This window comes from Meriones unguiculatus, chromosome 3 (assembly GCF_030254825.1).
Source record: "Meriones unguiculatus strain TT.TT164.6M chromosome 3, Bangor_MerUng_6.1, whole genome shotgun sequence".
Classification (NCBI taxonomy): domain Eukaryota; kingdom Metazoa; phylum Chordata; class Mammalia; order Rodentia; family Muridae; genus Meriones; species Meriones unguiculatus.
Window position 1 is genome coordinate 139,065,695 of NC_083351.1, and position 24,425 is coordinate 139,090,119.

Here is a 24,425-nt window from a genome sequence, read left to right on the forward strand (position 1 = left end):
AACAAAGTCACTGTCAAACTCAGTACACAGGACCTTTGTCTGGCCAGTGACTTGTTCATTCTTAATTCTTCCGCCTCTCTCCATCGTGAAATGATTGGAGTGTTTGTCTGGGCTTAGGCCGCAGGCCCTAAATTTAACTACTGAAAACTAGCTACTGGTTTAGGAACAAGGAAACTGAAGCTGGTGCAGAAAAGGGGTGTGGGCAGGGTAGAATGGCCCCGGAGGAGGGGTTCTTTACTGCCCTCTGTTGGCCAGTTCCGTAGCGGGTTGGTGAGAAAGTGAGCAAGCAAGGAAGTGTGTATTAAGTTAGAGACAAATGAACCAGGGAGGAGAATACTGTCAGTGCGGACAGGGCAGTCCAGGAACGCGCGTGATTAGGAGGCACATGCGTTCTTTTTGAACAGGTGATTTTTCAGAGGTGTTACAAAGAGGGAAGAGCAGCACTAGCGTTGGTTAAGTGTGGCAGGGCAAGGAGGGGCGACAGGAGCAGGAGAGCACCGCCGTGCGTCAGCCACACACTTCCAACCTGGGATGTACCTGGAAGGCCAGTTGATAAGTGAAGGTGTATCCCCTTCGGAATCTTTCTGCAGAAACCACTCATGCGTGGGCTTCCCTGTACTGCCATGCACAAGAAACGAAACTTTAGCACACTGCTAGTTCAAATGGCAATGCTCACGCCCACATCATTTTACTGTAAGCAACACCGGAAGGTTGCTTTTAGGTAATAGATATTCAAGCAGGCTTCTAAAAAGACATTAAGTACAAGGTGCTTTAGAGTTTAAATTCACTTTTTGGAATTTTTTTTTTTTTTTTTTTTTTTTTTGTCATTTGACTCTCTACAAAAAAACAAGAAGGGAAAGTAAATAAATCCAAGGCCACCAGAAAAAAAAATGGGTTTTACTCACAGAAGAGTCTGTTACAGTCACGCTGTGTTTCCACTTGTGAGAAGTTGGAAATAAAATTTATGGCAACTTAACGTCCATAAGTTTCATCGAGGTACACAGATAAACAGACAAATCTAAAAAGTGTCCATGCGAAAGGATACATGCCAAACAAAGGAAGTAAATAAAAAGAAACTTGGTGAAAGTGAATCTCTTTTATATATTTACCTTTCATTTTCTTTTTTATCAGTTACAAATGTCAATTTGCAACCTGGGTCACTCAGACAAAGGTCTACTTAACTCCTATTAGGTACAAAGTGCAGCAGGGTGGAGAGGGTTCATGCTCACCAGGAACAAGTCCCATATCCCTTAGGAAAGCATCTGGCTTACACATTTGTCCCTTAACTCAGTCAGATGCAATGCAAGGTGGAATGTGCCAGAGTCCTTAAGGCCAGGCTGAGATGCTTCTGATAAAAGCAACAGGCAAGGAAAACCTGTTGATGTAAAATAGCCACAGGGGGAACAACACACCACAGAGTGTATCTCCTTATTAACGATTTACAAGGGAAACACAGAGAGCCACTGCTGAATCCGTGCAGTGACCCCGGGTGTACCCAAATGGCTGTTATTCCTGCCTCAACCTCCCCGGTTCTAGGATTTACAGGCATGAACCAGCACAGCACAAACCATAAGTAATGGTTCCTGCAGTGCCAGGGATTGAACCTGGGGCATCGTGCATATCAGATAAGCACTCTACCAACTGAGCTACATTCTCCAGCCTTAAGATTCACTAGGGACTCTCGGGAGTGAGCCTCAATTCTGTTGTACAGTGCAGGGTCCAGAGGCAGAAGAAGGAAGCAGAAACTCCAGGTGACTGGATTGGCTTTTGATGTGTGATTGGCCAGTGGAGAACTGGGTTCCCAGGAAGTAGAATTCCCCCTCTGTAGCTAGCTAGAGCTACCCAGTGAGACCCTGCTTCAAAAGTAAAGGAAAACAAGTAAACAAAACCTCTGTGGCAGCCTCTCACGGAAGGCAGCTGATTCCAGGAGGGTGGGATTCTAGCGCGTCATTCAGTTCACTCACTAGTGAGAGTCCTGTGTGGGAGATTGTGGCTCTGAACACCAGTGTGGTTTCAGTGATGGCCAAAACCCTAGACACGGTTTTCACTGAAATCTCACATGCACATATCAGCTGCTATATATTACAGGCTGGCATTTTAGGAAACACATTCATACTTAACTCAACAGAACTGCCATTTGCCAGTAAAGATACAATGAACCGAAGAAAGGAACGAATTAACCACGTATCAGCAGCCAAAGTTGGTGGGTAAGGCTGAACCACAGATATAGAAAGACATGAGCATGCGCTCCCTCATAACAGAACGAATCTGTGAGGAATGGCAGGACACTCCTCCTTCGAGAACAGATCTGAGACCTGCTTACAATGCTCTGCCCTGTACACACACACACACACACACACACACACACACACACACAGAGTTATGTTATACATACTGTTATGTTGCTGAATTCACAAGCAACATTTCTCAGGAACAATGTGTGTGTGTGTGACATACGATTTATTAAGCTTCTGGTATATACAGGATACGAAGCCAGATTAGCTCTGAGAAATAACAAAGACAAGCCAGGCCATCAAAATCTTACCACGGCAGGTAAGAGAGTACGGCTGTAATCCCAGCACTACAGAGAAAGACATGGGTAGATGTCAGTAAGGGTCTAGCTCATCTCTATAGACTAGCCTGATCTGTATAAGGCGTTTCAGAGCAGCCAGGGCTATAAAGTGTTATCTTGTCTCAGGGAAGGGCGTATGATTTACTTGTGCCCAGGTACCCAAGACAGGCCCTGTTCAGGCCATAACCCACCAAGGGCAATGGTTCTAAGGTCAGGTGTCAGCCCTGCTCTCCATGGCATCTTCACTGTCAGGTTCCAGCCACTCAGGACACAGTCTGGGAGGAGCAGGGCTGGGGAAGGACTAAAGTGTAAGAATGAAAAGGTAACAAACAAGGTGTGTCTAGAGAGTTGGCTCTCAGAACAGGGTGTCCAGCTGAGTTTCATTCTCCTCCCTTTAGTCATATGACATGCTGAGAATCCACAGGCCCACAGCAGCTGGGGACCCCGGGTAGACAGTGTCTGTGTTTCCCCTCACAGAATAACGATTATGTGCTTCTGTCTGCCTGTCTCTCAACAGGGAGATAAAAGATGCATAGAGGATTGAACAAGAGTTTGAAGTTGCATAAAGGGTTAAGCAAGAGTTCGGGATTCAGGACTTTGGTAGGAGAAGGTGCTCATATTTTGTAAGCCTGACTAATCCACAAGATTACCCGACACACTGATAATAATACAGTATTGTTGGTTAAAAAGTATTGACACTTTTGTATCTACACTCAACCTTGCTGAATTCACCCAGGAACAGGAACAGGAACAGCCTTCTCCAGATGATGCCAAACTTGCATTTCCAAGGGTTTGAAAGCATCCAAAAAGTGGGGCTGGGCCTGCCTTATGTCCCCCATTTCCTTAGAATGTGTACTCTTCACAATAAAATGTACGACAGTTCCCAGGCACGTGCTAGGATGAGCTAAGGCCTCTACACCAGCCATCCCTCTATCCAACATTTAACTTAAAAGCCTTCTCAATCATTTTATGCAATAATAAATAATTCCCAAACAAATTCATCACATAGGTAAATACTGCCCTAAAACTGTTATCGAGAGCATTTTTCACACAAGGACGTGACAGCAAACAGTTGCCATAGGAAAATCTGAGATTAGGGTCTTCATTGTTTAGATGGATGTGTGTTTTTCTAAGTTGGCATCTGTTGGGTTTCTTTGCTCTCTGTACGAAACATCTGGAGGGGGCTAGCTGGCAACTCAGCACAGCAGGTAAAGGTGCTTGCTACCAAACTTGCTGACCTGAGTTTGATCACCAGGACCCATATGATGGAAGGAGAAAACAGACTCCGGCAGGCTGTCCTTTGACTTTTACAAGCACAACAGGTCACAGTACAAACCCACATGTTCGCATATGAACATGGACAAAATAAATGAGATGTAATAATAATAATAATAATAATAATAATAATAATACGTTCAGGATTTCCTTTTACAGAACTAGCTAAATTAAGCACTGCACTCTACTATGAAATGTGTGCCTCAAGGCAAGGTACCCCCTCTACAAAATACGTGGGAATGGGTCCCTCCGTTTCTCAGTATTTAAGTCCCAATGTTGAACAAAGGCCCTCAAAACACCTCTTTGGACTTACAGACTCTGATTATCTTAGCGGCTGGTAGCTAAGCATCTGAGCCTGCATCACTCCACCCATGATGACGGGCACAGGGCCTACAGGACTTCAGCACTTAGAATGCCTGCCTCAGGCTCATCACTGCCGTGTAAGAGGGAGCGGGTGTGTACACTGTGCCCCAGTGAAACCAACCAGGGATGCTTCCAACACGTCCTCAAAATGAACGCAATAAACATTTGTCCACACATGTGTGTGTTCATACAGATGTACATATATCTGTGTGTTACGTGCAATTTTTTCCCCCCAGAATAAATTTGCTTGACTCCAGGTTCTCAGCCCTTCTCATGTCATCCACAAAGCCGTTGCTTGTTCGAACTGAAAAGGGTGTTTAGGAATCTACCCTTTAAGCCAGGTATTTAAGCAACCAGCGTTTTAACATGAATAACAATTTTTTTTCAACGTAAGTTTGGAAACAAACACTAATTCTCTCCTGTTATCTGACTCCTGGGGTTTATATTTGACTTCTTTAATCTTCCCGCACAGGAACTATTGCTGTGTTTGGCCGGTCCTTTTATCCAGGGCTATCTCTCATGTGGCTCTCCTTACTACATATATACAGTACATACATATACATATTTACACATACATACATTCACAATATATACGTAAGTGCCCATACATACATACATACATACATGTATGTATGAATATATATATGTTATATGTATGAATATATATATGTTGTATGTGTGTTTGTATATATATATGTTGTATGTGTGTTTGTGTGTGTGTGTGTAGCAATGCCTTACTGGACCTTCACTGTATATCAGTTAGACTCTACACCATAAACAGAGACCCCACTCCTGCTACTGTGTCTCTTCCTGCCTTGTGCTTCTAGGCATCAACTACCAAATGCATCCCCTCAAAACTGAAGTCTTGGGCATAACCACAAAGCAAACAATAGGATAAATTAGGTTGGGTCAGAAACATAGAAAGATTTTGGGGCTTTTGTGTAAAGTGTCCCCACGATACCTGCTTAGTTTGCTTGAAAGAGAACTTAAGGCAGTGAAAGAGGAGAGAGGGGAGACAGAGGACTTGGAGACCACTTCTAGCTCCGGTAGGACCTGCTGGGATACTGCAGAGATTACGAAATATCTCTGCAGTGGATGGAGGGACATCTGTGACAGCCACGGAAGAACAGGCGCTGGGTGCTTACCTGGCTCGGGCCTCTGTGGGCAGTGGCAGGTCACCAGGGTAGCTCGGGGAGGCTGGCTGCTGCAGCGGTGAGCTAGGCATCTGCTTTGGGGATCTTGGCACTTCCGGAAAGGAAAAGAAGGCAGGGGAACCATCTTCGGCCATGGGTGTCTCTTGGGCTCTTCTCTTGTTCTCCACATTGAGCAGCCGCTCATGGTCTGACACACGGGGGCTTCCCACGGGAGCACAGTCCTGGGACTCCACCACGCTGGTCCTAGGCCCTGGCTCAGTCCTGGAGTGCTGGGAACTGGTATCCTTGCTCTGTTCTTCCTGCCTGTCACTTTTTCGTCTCTCAGCTGCATCCAGGTCCTTCCGAGGCTTGGTATATCGAGACAAGTATTCAGAGTCGACTTCGGGGTCTAGAGTTAGCCCGTACTTTTCCGCCAGCTGCCGCCTCCTCTCTGCTTTATACCTTGCGATCCTTTCTGCTTTGGACTCTAGGCTGTGGCTGTCCATGGAGCTGGAACTATGGATGCCCGAGGTTTCTGTGCAGTATTTAGATGGAGTTTGCTTTTCTAGGGAAGACGCGGGAGTGTCTTCCTCTTCATTGGATCGCCCTACAAGAAGAGCACAGGATAGAACACAGGAGGCCAGGCAGAACCCTCCACACTGCCCTGCCCTCACAGAGCGCCCAGTCTGAAGGCCCTGCATCACCTGGGTTCACTGTCAGAAAGAACCTGGGGTCTTCCAGGAAAAGCGCAAAAGCAGAGAGCCACCTGCTCTCACACCCAGCACTCCCAGGGGCCTTCCGCCTTGCTCAGCATTTATTCCCCTTTATTGTTATGCTCTGGTTTTGAGTTCATTATTTTACATAGGGCCAAAGGGCAAGTTCAGGTTCTTCTGGAAAAGACAGCAGACACCTAACTTTCTGTGATTGAACAAGAGATGGGCTGTGGTTCCAGACTACCCAGTGTGGTAGCTGCTCTTATAGCTGTGGCTTTTCCCACTTGCCCCCCCCCCCACACACACACGCAAACACACACACACATCAAAACACTGAATTATTTATGAGAACATTTGAGGCCTTTAAGTCACTTGCTAGGCTGTGAAATTAATACACTGCTCTAAGTAATACTGACTCATTCACGACTTGGAGATTTCTTCAACTGTTCCTCTTCAGTCCACTTGAAAGAAGTGCATGCCTACGCTTTCAAGCTTCCCATGACGTCTTCTGACTTGTAATGAGACTAACTAGAATTTACTTTGGGGTGTGTATGAAATGGAAGGAGGACTGGGCTCTTTCCTCAACTCTTGGCTAACTCAGTTCCCAATATCTTATTAAATAACTCTTTCTGGGTTGGACATGTCTATAATACAGCACATGGCCGAAGCAAAAAAAGAGCAAGTTTAATCCAGCCTTGGCTACATAACTTATGCCTAAAAAAAAAAAAAAAAAAAAAAAAAGCAAACCCTCACTTACTCACTACATCTGATGTTTAAGTTATGTATTGTATGGATGAAGACATTATGCACGCAGATGTTTGTTTCTGGGTTAAGATCCTGGTAGATTTATCTATTCTTGGCTCTTCATGTAGTTCCCTATCAAAAACCACAGATGCTATCAAACTGTAGCATCGTGCCATGAGATCTCCGGCTACCTCTGAAGAGGAGACTGGTAAACAGTGGCTGAAGGAAGCACCTCAGGGCCTGATCCTAGGGCTGAGCCGGGAAGCTCAGCGCTGAGAGTACTGTGCTCTCTGAGGTCAGGTGTGACGACCAATGTCCATAGCTGTGAGTGGGCACGATGTAGGAAAAGCCAAGTCATGCTCAGCATGTTGAAAATCAATATGCAATACATTTACACAGATGAAAATGGAAGGCCTTTGCTGCATGAATCCTGAGGTACTAACTGCAATCATCCAGAGCCCAGCTTTCTCTTCACATTTCCTGTTCACGTACATTTCCTGGGCTTTTAGTGTAACCTACGATGCACGTATCTCAATCCTTCCTTTACAGACAGACAACTGCCAAGTTTCTGACAGCAGATTCTGGGCTGAGTCATGAGGGTATACAGAGAGGCGGGCACGTACCCCTGATGAGTCCCTGTCTAGAGAGGTCTGATGGCCAGAATACTTAAGAAGCTGTAATATACATGTGCTGTGGTTGGATATGATGGTTAACACTCATCACCACCTTGACTGGATTGAGAGTCATTTCCAGAGAGGTTTAACCTAGAGGAAAACACCAACTCTGATGTGGGTGGTACCACCATGGAGGCTGGGATCCCTCACCGAACAAAAAGCTGAAAAAGAACAAAGTCAGGGGAGCAGTACCAGCTCCCATCCCCTGACTCCAGACTGTGAGTGTATGTGACCAGCTTCCTCCCTCCCTAACCCCAATGCCAGGCCTTCACTGTGGAGATGGTCCCCTCAAACTGGGAGCCAAGATAAGCTTTTCCTTCCTGGCACGGCTTTGGTATTTTCTATTGGGGTATCAGCTTCTCATTCTCCAGCACCAAAGGACCATCAGGGTCATGCTGTGGCCCGGCAAGCACCTGGCAGGGTCACTACTCACCAGTGTGAGGGCTGGCGGGGTCTGTGGCACGCATGTATCTGGGCGTGTCTTCCTCCAGCAGCCGATGAGTCACCAACCCTGTGCAGCTCTGCAACAGGATGGGCTGGGGATCATTCTCGATTCCTTCCAGGCGCCTGGCAATTCTTTCTTTTCTGCACGGCAGACCAAGGGAAAGCACAGCGTGGGCAGAAGAGCCAACACTGCCGCGGTAAACGCCTCCCCCCACCAGCGGCCCGCCACAACTTCGTTACCTTTTCATTTCTAAAAAGTCTTTCCTCTTTGGTTCGAAGATTTTTCTTAATTCTGCAACTACAGCACAGCAGAAAAAGAACGAAAAACAGTGTACTGGTTAGTGGCTCTGCGTCGGTTTCATTCACTCGTGCGACATAACCACACAGGACTCAAGTGCCTGCTCTCCGCTTCCACACAACACTGCCAGCTTCCTGCTCTCCTATAGTTTGTTTTCAGGTAGGAGGGGAGGCACTAAATAAGTAGATGTGAGCACAGCCCCCTCCCCCCTCCTCCCTCTCCCACTCTGAGCTAGCAGGCAAACTCACACAGGTGAAAACAGTGAGTCTTATTTTCTTATTTCATTCAGGGTCACAGAATTGCTTAGCTTGCAATAAATACCTCTTTAGCAAGGCGGGGTTTTGTTTGTTTGTTTGTTTGTTTGTTCTGCTTGTCAGAAATCTCAGTATCTATCTCTTTTAGATTTTTTTATATTTACTGATGTATCTGAAGCTTTTGGCTTGGAAAACATTTGCAAAGAATATGCCATGGGCTCCCGGCAGGCCACGGGCAAGCTCCTAGCATGCACACACAGCCACCCCTACTTCACCCTGCCATTTAATGTGTAAGCATCTGTTAGCTCGTGAGTGTGCTCCCTTTCACCACAGTTGGGATCAAGTCCCGAGCCTCTGCTGAGGCTTCACCGGAAGGAAGTGGTGACATTTGCTTCTACGAGGGGGATAGAATCCTCCTAGAGTCACTGGAGACCCAGGAAGAGTGCTTTGCTGTGACCAAGGGTTCTAGCAGGACACACTACGGGGCAGACGGAGATGACAAGCAACCGCTTCTTTGGAAAGATGGCCAGTGATGGCAGAGAATGGCTCTTAACTTGTCTCCATGTTCACTGCATCAATTCTTAAGAGCACCTAAAGGCATGGAGTTAGCAGAAAAAGAGGGAGGGGCCAATGGGACAGAAGGAGGAGCTATCAAGGCAAGGGGAAAAGTTGGCAGGACAGGGTGGGGGTGGGGAGGAAGGAGTTAGCAGGAAAGGAGAGAGAGTGATAGTTTACGGCCAATATTCTGAAAGGCTGACTCATAGGAGACATGCTATGAAGGGAAAATAAAGACATGACATTTCACAAGGGCTGGGCCTAGGCCACCCACACACAAGTAGCAGATGTGTAGCTTCGTCATCATGTGGGTCCCCTAACGATTGGAGGAGGGGCTGTCTGACTGTGCTTCCTGCCTTTGGATCCCTTTCCCCTGGCTGGGCTGCCTTGTCAGGCCTCAGTGGGAGAGGATGCTTTTAGTCCTGCTCTGACTTGATGTGCCAGGGTGGCTTGGTACCCATGGGGGGAGCTTCCCTTCAAGTAGAGGAGGAGGAAATGGAGAGGGGTTTGTGTGCTAGTAGGACTGGGAAGAGAGGAGGGAGGGGCCTGCGACCAAACTGTAAAGTGATCAAATAAATTAGTGAATGAAAAGAGAGACTGAGAGAGGCACTAAAAAAAGGACATGACATTTAATTAATTAGCAACAACTGTTGCTCTGCTAGGGCCTGAACCCATGACTTCATGCATGCTCGTCAAATTACCCTAGCCCAAAGTGACTGCTTGAGTTTCTGCTGTTGCTTTTTAGTGGCCATTTTAAGAAAGAGTCAAAACCGCACAGAGATGAATGTGATTTTCACACTGGCCTTTGTGCTCAGAGACTGAAGCCTACTGCTTATTTTTAAGTGGCATCTGCCTGAAAGCTCTTGCTGCTGGGGATGGAGGCACGGCTCAGCAGCACTGCAATTCTTGCAGAGGACCCAAGTTCTATTCCCAGCACCTACACGGAGGCGCACGACCTTCAGTAAGCCCAGCTCCTGTGATCCTGATGCCCTCATCTGACCTCTGCCTGCTTGGGGCACATGTGCACATATATATATACATGCAGAATAATCAGTGATAACCCCAACCCTAAGCCTTTAAATTCTTTAAACAGTTTTTGTGTGACTTCAGACTTTGAAGTTCTCCAAGGCACACTTCCTGACAAGCTAACTAACATTTTACTATTTTATTCCTTTTACCTTTCTGGGGATACTTTCATTATACCCTCAAACCACTTAAGAGTAAGCCAGGGTATATACCTCTACATCCTAAGATCCTTCAACTCCCCAAGAAACACCTGATAAACGTGTATCTTAAGGTTAAAGCCAACATCCATGATTCAGTTCATGATGTTGTGAATGTTGTGTCGTAACCGAAGCCCCAAATGGTTCAGGTTCCACACACTAGCCAACTTATCCTGCAGATATTAGAGAGCACAGATGGCCTAATTTCTACAGAGGGAATTCTTCTATTTGTTTTCAAATACATTCAGATGTTGATGAAGCTAAGTTATCCATTTTACAGCTGCTGCCATGGGCTATTCTGGGTAATTCTGAGTGGTCCTTTTGCAGCCTTGAGTCTTTTTGCCATTTCTGGCAAGAGTTTGTGGGTCAGTTTCACAGAAGGCCTTTAAGGGAACTTGAGAGTGTGCTCTCACATTCATGCACCTATTTGCCAAGCATTCTTCATAAAAAGAATATTAACACCAATGATCAGGATAATTTGGTCACCAAGCGCTGTTCTTGGGAAATGCGGTTAGTTCTTTAACCATGTCTAAGAGACTAGAATTCTGGAAGGACAGGGTTGAAATTAGCCATCCACCTCAAGTATAGCAGGAGCTTCGATAGAAACAACAGCAGTAGGGTATCCCTAGGACTTCCTTCCTCCCTGTCATGTGACAGCCTGAGAGAACAGGCCAGACTGGAGGTGCTCTAAACACTGGTTTGACTTCCAAAGGGGTCAACACAAAGCCAAGCAGCTCCCTGCTTTCTAGTGCCTGGCTCTGGTACTCAGCTGTGTTCTCAAAGCACCAGCGCAGTCCTTAGTCTCTACACACAGTTAGGCTTCACATCGCCTAACTCTCAGTGTGGCACATTGACCATCTCTTGCTGTGCCTAACCTATAAATTAAATTAGATCATATGCATGCCTGCGCAGGCAAGAGAGCAGCACCGTGTGTCAGCACTCTCCTAGGTTCAGACACCTGCTGGGAACCTTGGGGCACATTTATCCCAGATTTTTTTTTTTTCGGGGGATGCTATGAATCTAGCCTTTCTTCGTATGAAATCTTAGCTATCTTCTTGTAACTCTCCACGCTGCTTCTCTGCTACAGCACACAGTGAAGCACGTATTTTGCCTGACCACTGTCTGGGTCCTGAAACATTGCAGCACGGCCCTGCTCCGGCCTCCCTCGCAGGCCAGGCTCTGTAGCCTTTTCAGGTGCCCATCCTCACGAGACTGTCTGGACAGATCGTCTGCCTAGCTCCTTGGGAAACATTCCAGGCTGTCCGTGTGCCTTGTGCCTTTGAAACTGGATTTGGTTTCTATTAAAAGAAAATGTCTTCTGATCTAATTTCTTTTAAACTTTTTCTCCCTTTGAGCAGATTAAAAAAAAATAATAATGAAAAAGCCTGTCTTTCCCCCAGCCTGCTTTTTCTAAGGAAGAGCTCTGTAGCTCTGTTCAGGTGCAGACATTTTGGATCCAAGAGCTCCTTCCCCCAAGCTGCTGTTGGGGAAATACTGACCAGGCAACATTTGCATCCTGTCAGAGGCAGAAGCAAAGGAACCCAGTTCTGAACAGGCACAGGGAGCTCTCTGCATGTGCACCTATTGCCAGTGGAAAGAGTAACCCAGAAAAAGTGATGGCTGAGGCCACTCAGGTGGTTCAGTGGGTGAGGATTCAACCCCCAAGGCCTGCACAGTTAATCACATGGTTAAAGGAAAGAACTAAATTCACTTACACAGAGCTGTCCCTTGACTTCCAAACGTATTCTCTGGAACATATGTGCTGACACATATACACACAAATGCAATAAAATATTTTAAAATTCAAAAGATGACTAGGATATAGGCTCCCTCAGCTCTGTGTTGCTTACAAAAAGTCAGGCCAGGTATGCCTTTAGTCACAGCACTTGGGAGGCAAAAGCAGGTGGATCTCTGTGAGTTCAAGGGCAGCCAGGGCTGAGAGAGAGAGAAAGAGAGAGCAAAAGAAAGAAAGAAAGGAAGAAAGAAAGAAAGAAATAAGGAAGAGAGAAAGAAAGAAAAAATAAAGAAGAGAGAAAGAGAGAAAGAGAAAGAAAGAGAGAGAAAGAGCAAAAGAGAATGAAAGGAAGGATGGAAAGAAAGAGAAAGAAAGAAAGGAAGAAAAAAGAAAGAAAGAAAGAAGGCAGAGAGAGAAAGAAAGAGAGAGAAAGAGAATGGAAGGAAGGAAAAAAGAGAGAAAGAGAATGGAAGGAAGGAAGGAAAGAAAGAAAGAGAGAGAAAGAGAATGGAAGGAAGGAAAGAAAGAGAGAGAAAGAGAATGGAAGGAAGGAAGGAAAGAAAGAAAGAGAGAAGGAAGGAAGGAAGGAAGGAAGGAAGGAAGGAAGGGAAGGAAATTCCATGAGCTCTTGCATAAGTCTCCTAGTTGGGAAGGAGCAGAGGTAAAGCAGGCAGAACCGGGGGTGGGGTCAAGGAATGGGAAGTAGGCAGATGGACAGTAATGGGAGCTTAGAACACCAGCTGCCTTCAGGGAAAGTTCATTTCAATTTAAAAATTATTTTATTTCATATTTTTCTCTTTTTGGGGGGAGGGGAGTTGAGACAGGGTTTCTCTGCGTAGCCTTGGCTGTTCTGGACACACTTTGTAGACCAGGGTGGCCTGGAATTCACAAAGATCCCACCTGCCTCTGCCTCCCCGAGTGCTGGGATTACAGGGGTGCACCACCACGCCCGGCTTATTTCATATTTTCCATATAATACAGTTTGATCATGTCTCTCCCTCCCCCAACCTTCCCAGCTCCTCCTCACTTCCCTACCCTCCCAACTGTATGCTCTTTCTCTCTCTCTTTTTTTAAGCATATGAATGTTTTGCCCAAATGCATGTGTGTACCACGTTGATGCCTGGTGCCTGCTGGGTCCTCGAAACTGGAATCATGTGGTTGTGAGCCACCACATGGTGCTGAGAACCTAACCCAGGCCCTCTGCCAGACCAGTGCTGCCAACCACTGTGCAGGCATCTCTCTAGAGCCCTAACAATTGGGTTTTTGTTTTGTTTTTTTCTAGAGGTAGAATTTATGTTTCCCCTCCTGGCTCCCTCACAAATCCTGGCCTTACAGCTTCAGCCACCAAGCTTTGTTTGCATGGTGCTGGGCATCAAAGCCAGGTCTCCTGCATGCAAGGCGAGCACCCCACCAACTGAGCTACAGCCCCCATCCCCTGTTAATGGGAGAACGAGGACCCTGAGGGAAGAATAAGCAGAAGAACAAGGTGCAAAATTCAGGAAAGGCCCCTAATAATCTAGTGCTCCAAGGAAGAAGGACGAGACACGGAGGAGACCACAGGCTGGGGGCTAGTGAGCATCCTTCAGCAAGTGTCCCGGAGAGCTGCACCCGGTGCTGGCAGGCCATTTAGAGAAGCTCTTACCTTTAGGGAGGGCAGCTAAACACTTGGCATCAAGGCCTCTCCGGAGGCTGGCAGGCTCTTCCTTCTCGTCAAAGGGAAACTCTTTCTGAAAGCTAAAAGTTAGCCCATTAATGCAGTCTTGAATTAGATGCAGACTGAATACTGCATGACAAACACTAAGCACAAAACCCACAGTGCCATCACACGCAAGTATGTGTCTTTTACTGGTGACTTTCTTCATTTGTTTACATTTGTCTTAATATGATAATTTGTGCATGTGTGCGCAAGTATGTAATTACGCCGGCATTAACAGCAGCGTGGTATGTGTGTGGTGGAGAAAACACTGATGAACCTGTGAGTTCTATTTCTTTATTCGGCCTGACAATACCCTCTTGATCCCAGAATAGTGGAGTATGTTGGGCTAGCCCACCCAATCATCCTAGGCTCCACAGTTTCTTCCTCAGAAGGTAAGCAACATAAATTAAGGCAGTCTTAAATTATATTAGTATAAAAGTATTTAAGGCTTTTTCCAGTCTGAAGTTATATTAGTATCACACATGCCTTCAAATCACTAAACAACAGGATAGGCAAAAGGGAGGAATGGCCCATGAAGACTTGTAAATACAAGAGGAAGCGAAAGAGAGACGAATAAAGGAATGGAGCACATCCTATCACATATACTGACCCTAATTCAAGCCTCGGTCCCCATTATCTCCACAAGACTCCATGTACACACAACTTGGAGGCATCTAAATGGCCAGTAACTGGCCCACCTGCTTTGCTGTTGTTGCTGTGCCTTGAATATTTCCACCAGGGCTGGATTCTTGCTAATCACCAAAAGGTAGACGAGAAGGTGAAACCCCATTGCCTCATAATTTGGGCTTTCTTTGCTGGTGTGTTTCTTGTATGCACACAGATCCTTATGCCGGTGGCACCTTTTAAACTTGGCGTTCTGCCAGGTAGGCCACTATAGTCAGAGGACATGAAGTCACAGCCATGGCTTCTCAAGTCTAGTGCCCCATGGAGCCAAGGTCACTAAAGTGTTTGACTTCCACATTCTACATTTTCCTATCCTTGAATAAGTAATGCCTCCCTCTCTCCTTTCTTTTTCTTATTGATTAGCTTCGTTACCGTTAAGATTATCTGCTGGGGAAACATTAGGGAATGTGCCCAAGGTGACATTAAAACCCGCCATAGACATGAACGGCTATCCCAAGCCGTGGTTCTAATTGACTTTATTCTTAGATATGCACGGACTATACCAGAGACTTTCCCAAGTGGTGTGTTTATAAGGTCCGCTCTCCAAGTTGAAACCCAGAGTCAGACAACTCATTGTTACAATGTGAAGGAATCACGTCCTTCATAGGAAAGTGTTAGGGCCGCAGTTGATGGGGAACAAGGGCATCTGAGGGGAAGGGAGGCTGGCACAGGGCTGGGCTCCTCCTAGCACACGGATGCATCGGGACGACGGTGCACCTATAGTCAGTACTGTCCGACTGCGCCACGGGCAGTGGCCTAAGGACTCGGAGCAGCTGCCTGGTGCGACACACGCTTTTGCTTTTACACCGTTTCACATGAGCAACATGTATTAGGGGCTGGGAACAGAAGGTAGATTAGATCAGCACCCATAATGCCCCAAGGGGAAGGCACCTGTAAGTGCAGTGAGACAGAGATATAAGGCTGGACAACAAGAACCCACAAGGACGGGGCTGACAGACAGGAAAGGAAGATGGGTGGAAATGAAAAAAGGACAGAAGGGACAAGGCTGAACTCTTTCTTAGAAAAACCAAAAGATCCCTGATGAACAGAGTCATAAGCTTAGAGGCAGATGAGAGAAAAGAGCACTGGGACCTCCTAAGATGGCAATTAATTACAAATGGCATCAGCACACATTCTAGGCCCCAGCTGGTTCCCAGAACCAGCACAGAGTACAGAAGAGTCAATATTGCCTAGAAATACTGTTAAGTCAGCCTCCTTCACGTCCATCCATCCATCCATCCATCCATCCATCCAACCAGACACACATACACATATATAAGTGTGCTTTGGAACTGAACTTGGTAGTTTGCACAGGCTAAGTAGGAACTGTGCCACTGAGCCACACCACTAGCTCATATATATGTGTGCATATATGTGTGTGCATGCATGCATGCTTATATGCACATATGTATGAATGTAGAGATAACTAAATAACACCCCAAGATAAACATACTGCCAAACAAACTCATAGGTTAGAAATCTAAGTGCCTGGAGGGTCGGGCATGCAGTTCACTGGAGAGCATTTGCCTAGCATGTGTGAGGCCCCAAGTTCTATTCCCAGCTCTGAAGAAGAAAAGGGGGGATTTAGGGGATCATCTTTAAGGCACCATACATCTCCAAAGAGCCCTTGAACAGAGGCTATGTTACCTTGCAGCTTTTCTTTGATGCGGGAATCCAAGAAAGCCTAAGTTTTTCTTGTTGAAATCTAAGGGAAAAGAAAGAACACGGAGTTAAAATAGCTGCAAGCCACTTAAGACATTCCAATAGGGGGGAACAAAGACATTAATAACCAAATAAAACTGATACCTTCTGAGAAACTCAACACAGGAATCCCACACACAAAGCTCTGGTCTGCACAGATCATGTGTTAAACATACTTTGACATCCATCAAAGCCATGTCAATTGTTACAGGAAAAAAGGAGAACTTGAAACAATTAAATACCAAGTAACAGTTATATACTGAGGAGAGGAAAGAAAACAATGAAGCCATTTGGACAAGAGAGTCACAGATAATGATGCAGTCCACTTGGTACAATTGAGATGCCTTTAGAGAGGGTGGGGAGGTGAGAGGGGCATGAAGAGCAAGGGGAGCCTTGGCTCTGTCTCTTCTGCCTTGTTAAAATCTAGACAACAGCACACACACACACACACACACACACACACACACCACACACACACACACACGAGCGTGGGCACGCTTGTGCCACGGTATGATTGTGGAGGTAAAAGGACAACCTGTTCTTTCTACCATCCTTGGACTAAAGCTCACGCCATTGAACTTGGCAGCAAGCGCTGCCTGCTAAGCCATCCCACTGGACAGACTCTTGTAGTTTTGAAGATAGGATATATGATGTAAAGACAGCTGGTAACAATTCCGTACAGGAAAATCACACATCCAGGGTGAATGTGTTAATAAAAACCAGGCAGAGACAGGATTTATAACTGGTCTCACAGCCAGCAATCTGCTTTGCAGCTTTAGGCACAGTGACCAAACACAAGCAGAGCCCGAACAGAAACGCCTTCCCCCAAGGATGTTCCCTCATGGTTTCCTACTGAGAATCAGAGCTTGGAGTGGGAAACGTACAAGCTATAGCAGATGCCAACACTTCTTTATCCATCAGAACGCATCTCAAGTCCTAGAAGTTAGGGCCATCAGGAAGGCACAGGAAAATAAGGCCAGTTAGATACCCAGGCTTTCATTCTAGGCACACAAGCATCCCGGCATAACTATCTAAAGAAAGATAATTCTGATCAAAGAGCTATCAGATGTTACCAAAGGAAGTTCCGAATTGTTCTAGTCTGGTCCAAGAGAGCACGTGTGCTATGAAATATTCTGCATAGATAATGGCTGGGTTTCTAATCAGTGTTTAAAGTACCCGCAGCATCTCACTTCTGTCCGGTACCACACTGACTATGGAACAGCGCTACAGCAATCAGGTGGGAAACACTTCTCTTTCTCTGGGCTGGAAAGGAAGCCACTGCAGAGGCAGTGTTTTCTCCAAACTGTGTCACAGGAAGAATTAAGAAAAAGCGACTCACCCACCACTGCCTGCTGGAAATAAATTCGTACATAAAACATGAAGTTTCAGAAAATATTTTAGGTACAATTCAGCATATCCAGATTTGATCCAAAGTTTAGCAACTTTTGCTGTATAAAAGCTTTTGTGGTTTAGCAACAGAAATATAAAAGACATTTTCAGCAATTACAAGCTATCGTTAGGAACTCTGATAGTTAAAGCATCCTTTCAGACAGCTGCAGGACTAGAGCTGGGTGCTGGAGAATACTAGATCCCACAGCAAAGACATTAGAAAATGGATACAGAAATGCATTTTCCATATTTCCCCTGCCTTACCTTGTTTCTCAGAAAATCTGAAGGCTCCCAGGCAGCTGGAAAGCCCTGGGCTTCTGAACATGGCTGCACACAGATGGTGGACTCCAGCAGCCTGATCTGACAGCTAATTTCCAACCAGCAATTGCCTTGAGTCCGTCTAAGCAAAACTGGGTTGCGAGTTTCCGGAGTGCAGGGCTAGCATGAGCAACCGAGCATGCCTGTCTATGAGCTTACAACGAACACAGAGCAAAAGGCTGCAACAAATCAAAACCCTTCTTCAGACTGCAAGAATCAGAGCTGGAGACACGGCTGCAGACAGGGTTCTGGTGAGGGCCATTTCGGATTATGCCACAGCAAGGCCACGGGGTACCACAGAGAGCACCTTGCCCAAAAAGATGAGGCTGAGACCTTACTACAGTGCCAGTGTTGAAAAGCACTCTCCCCCTTTGCCTGAAAACAAATAGCCCCAAAGAAGAAACTCCGCAGAGGGAACCTGTTGGGGCACAGTGGGGTGGCGTAGTACTCCCAGGCTGCCCTAAGCTTGGCTTTGGCTTTTACTAAATAAAATATTTCACTTAACTGGGAGCCAAAAAATTCATACTTAAGAGTTAAGATTTATAAGCAACATATGAGCAAAACTGTGGAAAAAGAAAAGACAGATATTACCAGGGGAGTCAAACATTTTAATTTGAGACAGAAGCTGCTAAGCTTCAGCAGTGAGCTGCTGCCTGCTGTTCCCACTGCAGCTCGGAACTGGTGGGCTCGGATGCAGAAAACGAGTTTGAAAAAGCAATCGACAACAATTAGAAATGGGTTGGTTTTTCTCTAGGGGCGTTAAGGAAACTCACAAGAAACAGGTTCCATTACAGGGTAAGGAAACAGGGCTGAAGAGGGAAGCTGCTTCTAGGAGACAACTGGTAGACATGGGGCCAGGGGTTAACAGGTCAAGAGCATTACTTGTCCCAACTCTGTGTGGTGGCAGGGACCCTGAGTCTGTCTGCCTTTGAAGCTTTGGTCCTGAACATGTATTTGTACTGTAGTAGGCCTGCAGTAAATATGTGCAGAATGACCATAGGAAATATGAAATAAGGAAATGTTTGGTTTTTTTTCCCTAAGAGTTAAACAGCTGCTTTGGTCTTTAGAGCCTATCATCAAACCAGATCAGCTAAGACACAAATACACTTCAGCTGAAAATCAGATCCAGTGTACGGATGGACAAATGGATGGACCAGTGTGTTACTCTTTGGAACTAAAATGTTCTCTGCCCTCTCGTGTATAGGAACGCTTGGTCGCTGTCTGGGGAGGTTATGGATCGTTTAAGGAAGAAAGCATGGCTGGCAGAGGTGGGATGTTGGGACAGGCTGGCGGGGGTTACTGCCTGAGCTCTCTGCTCCTTACTCCACTGAGACATGAGCAGTCTCAGGTAACAAGCCACAGCAGTGGAACCCACTGTGCCTTCTAGTCAAGATGAACTGTATTCTCTTGAGCCATGAGCCAATATAAATCCTTTCTCTCTTAAGTTGCCTCTGTCAGGTATTTTACAGGGATAAGAGGAGCTAAGACAATGTGATACTGTAAAATGCCAATGACAGGGGCCTTTTGGGGTTTTTCTCTATACGCTTAGTTACCTCTTATAAGCCCAGGAAGAAATATGATAGATAGGGCTGTTAAAAATAAAACTTTAAAAAATAAAACCCATGGAGGAACACTGTAAGTATTGTGAATACAGTTGACTATGAGGGAAACTGCTGAAAGCTCATGGCCTGGACACGGAATGGATGTCACATAAACTCTGCAGACTATGGGAAACAATGCCTGGAATAAAACCAGAAGAAAGAGATTGCAAAATTGACTAGATTTTTTGGCCTTGCCTATTAGCCCTGACACAAAGCAGACGGACTTCATGGAAGGAAGGGAAAAAATTCTTTATGAAACAATGGGTAGAAACATTAATTACTAAATATTCTATGTGTAGGAAACCAAGTAAGATCAAAGAAACCTACATTTCATGTCAAAAGAAAGCATCCATGAGGGCCTGGGGAGATGGTTTAATGGGTAAGGAATATTTGCTGTGAGAGATGACTAAGGGCAGAGGTGTTAGCTCCCAGGGACAGGACAGCACAGCACAGCACAGCACAGCACAGCACAGCACAGCACAGCACAGCACAGCACAGCACAGCACAGCTCACTGCTGTAACTCAGACTATGAGGGCCTGTAGGCATAAGGTTATTGTGTAATTCAAACGCTGAGTTCTGTAGCCTCCATATCTGGCCGTAATCCTTGTTCTTAGAATCTCCCGTCTCAATGTTGTACAAACACTGCTCCCCAATTGTTCCCTGATATGCCAATAAAACAGCTTATAGCCAATTGCTGAGCAGGGGCGAAAATAGGACTGGACTTCCTGCCAGCCAGGGGAGGAGAAGTTAGAGGAGAAAGTAGGGGATTCGGACACAGGAGAGGTTCAAAGGGCATCAGAAAGAGGAGCTGAACAAGAAAGCTACAAAATGCAAGTATCTCTGGGATGTAGGCTGGGAGGAAACCAGATCAGCTTAGACGGTTAGAAACAGAGTTAATATTGCTCAGGATTGTGCTGTGAAGCTTGTTAAAATAATACAGTAGAGTCTCAATTATCTATGTGGTAGCCAGGTTAAGAGAGAAACTGAGAAACAAACCAGTTTTATAAAAATAACCTTAAGGGGGGCCCTTGCCATACAAGAGACAGCTGTCCTTGTAGAGGTGCCTATGATGGAGAAATGAAAATGGGGCCAACCAGGAAGGAGATGAGCAACCCCTAACTGATAAGTGGCTTTGTGATGATGTGAAGACCTGAATCCATCAGGTCCTTGCTTCCATGCTTGATGCTTGCTTCCTAGACCCACTGTAACTCCCAAAGCCTGCCAGGGAGGGTCTATGCTCTGGCATATGCAGGCAGGTGCCATAACCCCATTTGCAGACAAGAAAGCTGAGGCGGATGGTACGGGGACATTTCTGGGTAGATACCGTAGCCAGTGAGAGATGGGCACACCAAAGAGAAGACTGCCCCCGAGGGCACTGTGGTATATCAGTGGGTTGACCGGCTCCTGCACAGGGAGTCTGGGGGAGGGGTTACCCACAGGGTATCAGTGACACCAAGGAAGCTGCAGTCCCTGGAAGTTATCTACCAAAGAATCCCTCAGTCAATGTTCATCTACCACATAACCCAGAGAGGGGCCTTGTGAGGGTCCTCATAAGGGAGTGTTAACAGGCATGGTATCCTGAGAGTCTCCTGCTGGGGATCATAGATGCTCTGATTCAAAATGGCCATGGTTATGTCTAGCACAGAGGAACTAACTACATGACAGGTATAATATATACACACCCATAGATGGGTGACTTAGAAAACGTCCTTCCTTCATTTTTGCTTTATTTTCCTCCCTCCCTGCCTCCCACCCTCTCCTCTGAGACAGGGTCTTAGGTATTTCAGGCTGGCCTCAGACTCACTCTGTAGCCCAAAGGCTGAAACTGAACTTTGAAGTCTTCCCACTCTACCTCTGTCGTGCTGGGATTACAGGCAGGTACCACAGCTTTGTCCAGTTTATACAACACTTGGGGTTGAACCCAGGGCTTCAGGCATTCCAACCGAGATACATCCCCAGTCCTGAAAATGTGTTTCTAAAAGCCAAATTCTCTGGAGAGACTAAAGAAAGCAAGAGAGGGGAACGACAGTGAGGTAGAATCAGCAAAGACATATGTGGCCTCACTCTTAAGCAGAAGCGCATCACTGACCCCACATGGAAACTACACACACACACATTGTGGAGACCTGGTGCACATTTGGCTCCTGTGCCAGCTTGCACATCCCAATGAGGACAAAAGCACTTCCAGCCTTCAAGAAAACTGAGTGAACAGAAATGGACAACACTGTCCAGATATATACTACTGTGAGCTAGGGACAATTTCTAAAATCAAGATGTGCCACAGAAACGATTTTACCAAATGCTCGCATATGCTTCTAGGAATGATGGCTGGCTTGAAATTCCAAGGCTGAAGATAGAGTTTTATTGTCTCACAAAGGAGTACGCTGCATGCCAGAACAGCGATAAATGGTAGTCTCATGTTCTTGGGGGGGATTTTATTTATGTGCTTAATCTGAGGTATAAAGGCCTGACTTGAGGTAGTCCCAACAGAGGGAGCCCATTTAGGCTCTTTCATTTCCCTTTTATCACATACGAGCTCTTCACACATTCCACATTCCTCATTCTAGTCTAATTTCCCCACTGTGTGCTTTCTGCGGATTCTGTTTCATGCTAATATTTCGAACAAGCTGCAAATAAAATTTTACCTTCCACAATGACATAACGTAATTTAAAACAGGCTGTGTCTACAGGGATGAAAGGGCAGAAATACTTTCAACAATAAGATATATTACAACTCACAGCTACTTCTTTATCAGATGTGTTGAAAGAAAACCATGCCAGCCTTTTTATATGGCAGGGTTCCTTTTTTGATGCAAAGGCTTACTGAAACCTTCTGAAAGAGTTATTAGTGTCTTTGAAATAAAACTTCAAATGAATAGTGTCAACAATTGTCACGAAAATTAATCATATAGACTTCGAGTTGAATTATGGTCTCTTTCTAATGACTCTTGGGAAAAAAGGTTCAGGTCCCTCAGCAAATGGACAAGGGATTCCTGGAGTGAAAGCAGAGGAGCAACAGGAGGTCCATGTTTAAAAAGCACCATGGGAATGAGGGCACAGTTCAACAATGCATGTATCCACCCAGAATGCACCAGGCCCTCAGTGAACTTGCCTGCCAGTTTCACAACGTGAACAGCTGGGCAAAAAGGTAAAATGAAACTGAAATATGCATACAGTGAAACATGAGGAATGGTGTTCTGACACATGCTACATGCGTGAAACCAAGGTTATTACACTAACTGAAACGGACCAGCCAAATACTGCCTGACACCATTTTTCTGGGGTCCCTCCAAAAGTCAAATACAGGGTTAGGGAGGGAAGAAGTCCAGGAAGAGGAGATGATGTCTGAGGCATGCCCAGAGTGTCGGAGAGCAGCACTTACGGGCCAGTGTGACATGTGTGAAACATCAACCCACAAAGGTTCCGCCACAGGACTTAGCCAAAAAGTCCCAGCATTTACTGTGCAGAATATGAAGTACCGTGGGGATAGCATGCGGCAGGAGTGGAGGACGGTTCCTGCCAACACCCACCCCTCCGTACTCACTCCTTGATGGCTTTTACATGAACAAATGCAAGGAAACACCAAATTACCAGGAGGGCTTTTTACGAGGCTCCCAGTGCATGGTGAGCACAATACCTGATGGATCGCAGATGTTCCAGAACTATAGGAGAGTGAGCAGAGGAAGCTTTAACCGTCCCTGGGCCCCTTGAAGGGCATCTTAACAACAGTGGCAACGACCCACATTCTGCCATCCAGAGGCTGCCAATGCTTCCCACTGACGTCATTAGTTGGTACCCAGTATGCACCCCAATCCCTCAGAGGAGGTTCCCAGGACATTTGCTAACTGTGAAGGAATGCTGGGGAAAGATGAATGCTCCAGTGTGTCGCTTTGCTCAGGTGTCGCTGGCACAGGAAAGCAGATCAAGGTTAGACTGTACAGGAAAATGGAAGACCCAGTCCTTGCTGGGTTGAAATGGCTAGACATGTTATACAAACAAGACTGTTCAGTCCCTGGTATATAAGGCAAATGGTATCAAGCCACATTCTTGTCAGGCATGAAAGCCTCCCCAGCCCAATGGGATTACAGCAGGGCCCAAAGCTGAAATATCACTGTAAAAGCTGTGTGATGCCCAACTCAGATGACACGGGGTCAGAAAGGGAACGCTGCCTGGAAAAAGTGCTGCTGAGGGAGCTTATCTACGAAGGAGGTGGACTGACTGGAGCAAAGGTGTAAATGGATCCTGCCAAACCAATAGGCGGCAGGAAGGGAGGCCTTGGGCAGTCTCTGCCAGCACCAAAACTATCTCCAAAGTTCAGCATAAGAAACCACACCTGACCTCCAGATTCTCATCATATGTTGAGCTAAAATATATCGCAGCGTGTTTTAGGACAGGTAGAAATACCTAGGAATAGAGATGCGGTATCCCAGCATTTCCTCATATGTGGCCTCAAGGACCACAGACAGTGAGATGGAAAGGCATATAAAACTATCTATCTATCTATCTATCTATCTATCTATCTATCTATCTATCTATCTATCTATCTACCTATCTACCCATTCATCCATCCATTATCTATCTCCCCTCCCCCTTTCTTTTCTTTCTTTCTTTCTTTCTTTCTTTCTTTCTTTCTTTTTCTTTCTTTCTTTCTTTTTCTTTCTCTCTCTCTCTCTTTCTCTCTCTCTCTTTCTTTCTTTCTTCCCTCATCAATCATATTCTTGTCTGTCTGCCTCTCTCTCTTGCTTTCCACAGGTACTCATAATCCCACGGTCTCGATTTCCATTTCCACATATAACCCAACAGCCACCATATCACTGTCCATCTGAAGCTCATGCAAGAAAGGGCTGCCCAGGATGTACAGAGCATTCAGCATTGTGAGATTAAGGTGTGAACTGGAGGCTAGTGTCCCATTATTGGTAGAATTCTCCCAGTTCAGCTGGCACCTCATCCCCATTGGGACACAGCTCAGTGGGAGAGCACTTGCTTGGCACGTCTGAGGTCTGGCTTCAATCCCCCAAGCTGCTTTATTCTTATAGCCCTTGACCTTTCCTG

The 24,425-nt window shown here is 45.9% G+C and overlaps 1 protein-coding gene across 9 annotated transcripts in view; it reads right to left on the reverse strand.

Annotated features, from left to right (window-relative positions):
• The window catches only part of Svil (supervillin), a 185,428-nt gene that overhangs the window by 59,593 nt on the left and 101,410 nt on the right, over positions 1 to 24,425 (reverse strand). For 7 of the 9 annotated variants that reach the window (XM_060380646.1, XM_060380643.1, XM_060380650.1 and 4 more), the window contains 6 exons: positions 16,011 to 16,068; positions 13,626 to 13,717; positions 8,159 to 8,216; positions 7,908 to 8,059; positions 5,356 to 5,950; positions 538 to 618 (listed from right to left, as the gene is read on the reverse strand). In XM_060380646.1, the coding sequence (XP_060236629.1) occupies positions 538 to 618; positions 5,356 to 5,950; positions 7,908 to 8,059; positions 8,159 to 8,166 (836 nt within the window). In that variant the 5' untranslated portion in view covers positions 8,167 to 8,216; positions 13,626 to 13,717; positions 16,011 to 16,068. Of the gene's footprint in view, positions 1 to 537; positions 619 to 5,355; positions 5,951 to 7,907; positions 8,060 to 8,158; positions 8,217 to 13,625; positions 13,718 to 16,010; positions 16,069 to 17,717; positions 18,085 to 24,425 lie in introns of those variants that run through there. The other 2 variants (XM_060380651.1, XM_060380652.1) reach the window with 2 other exon arrangements.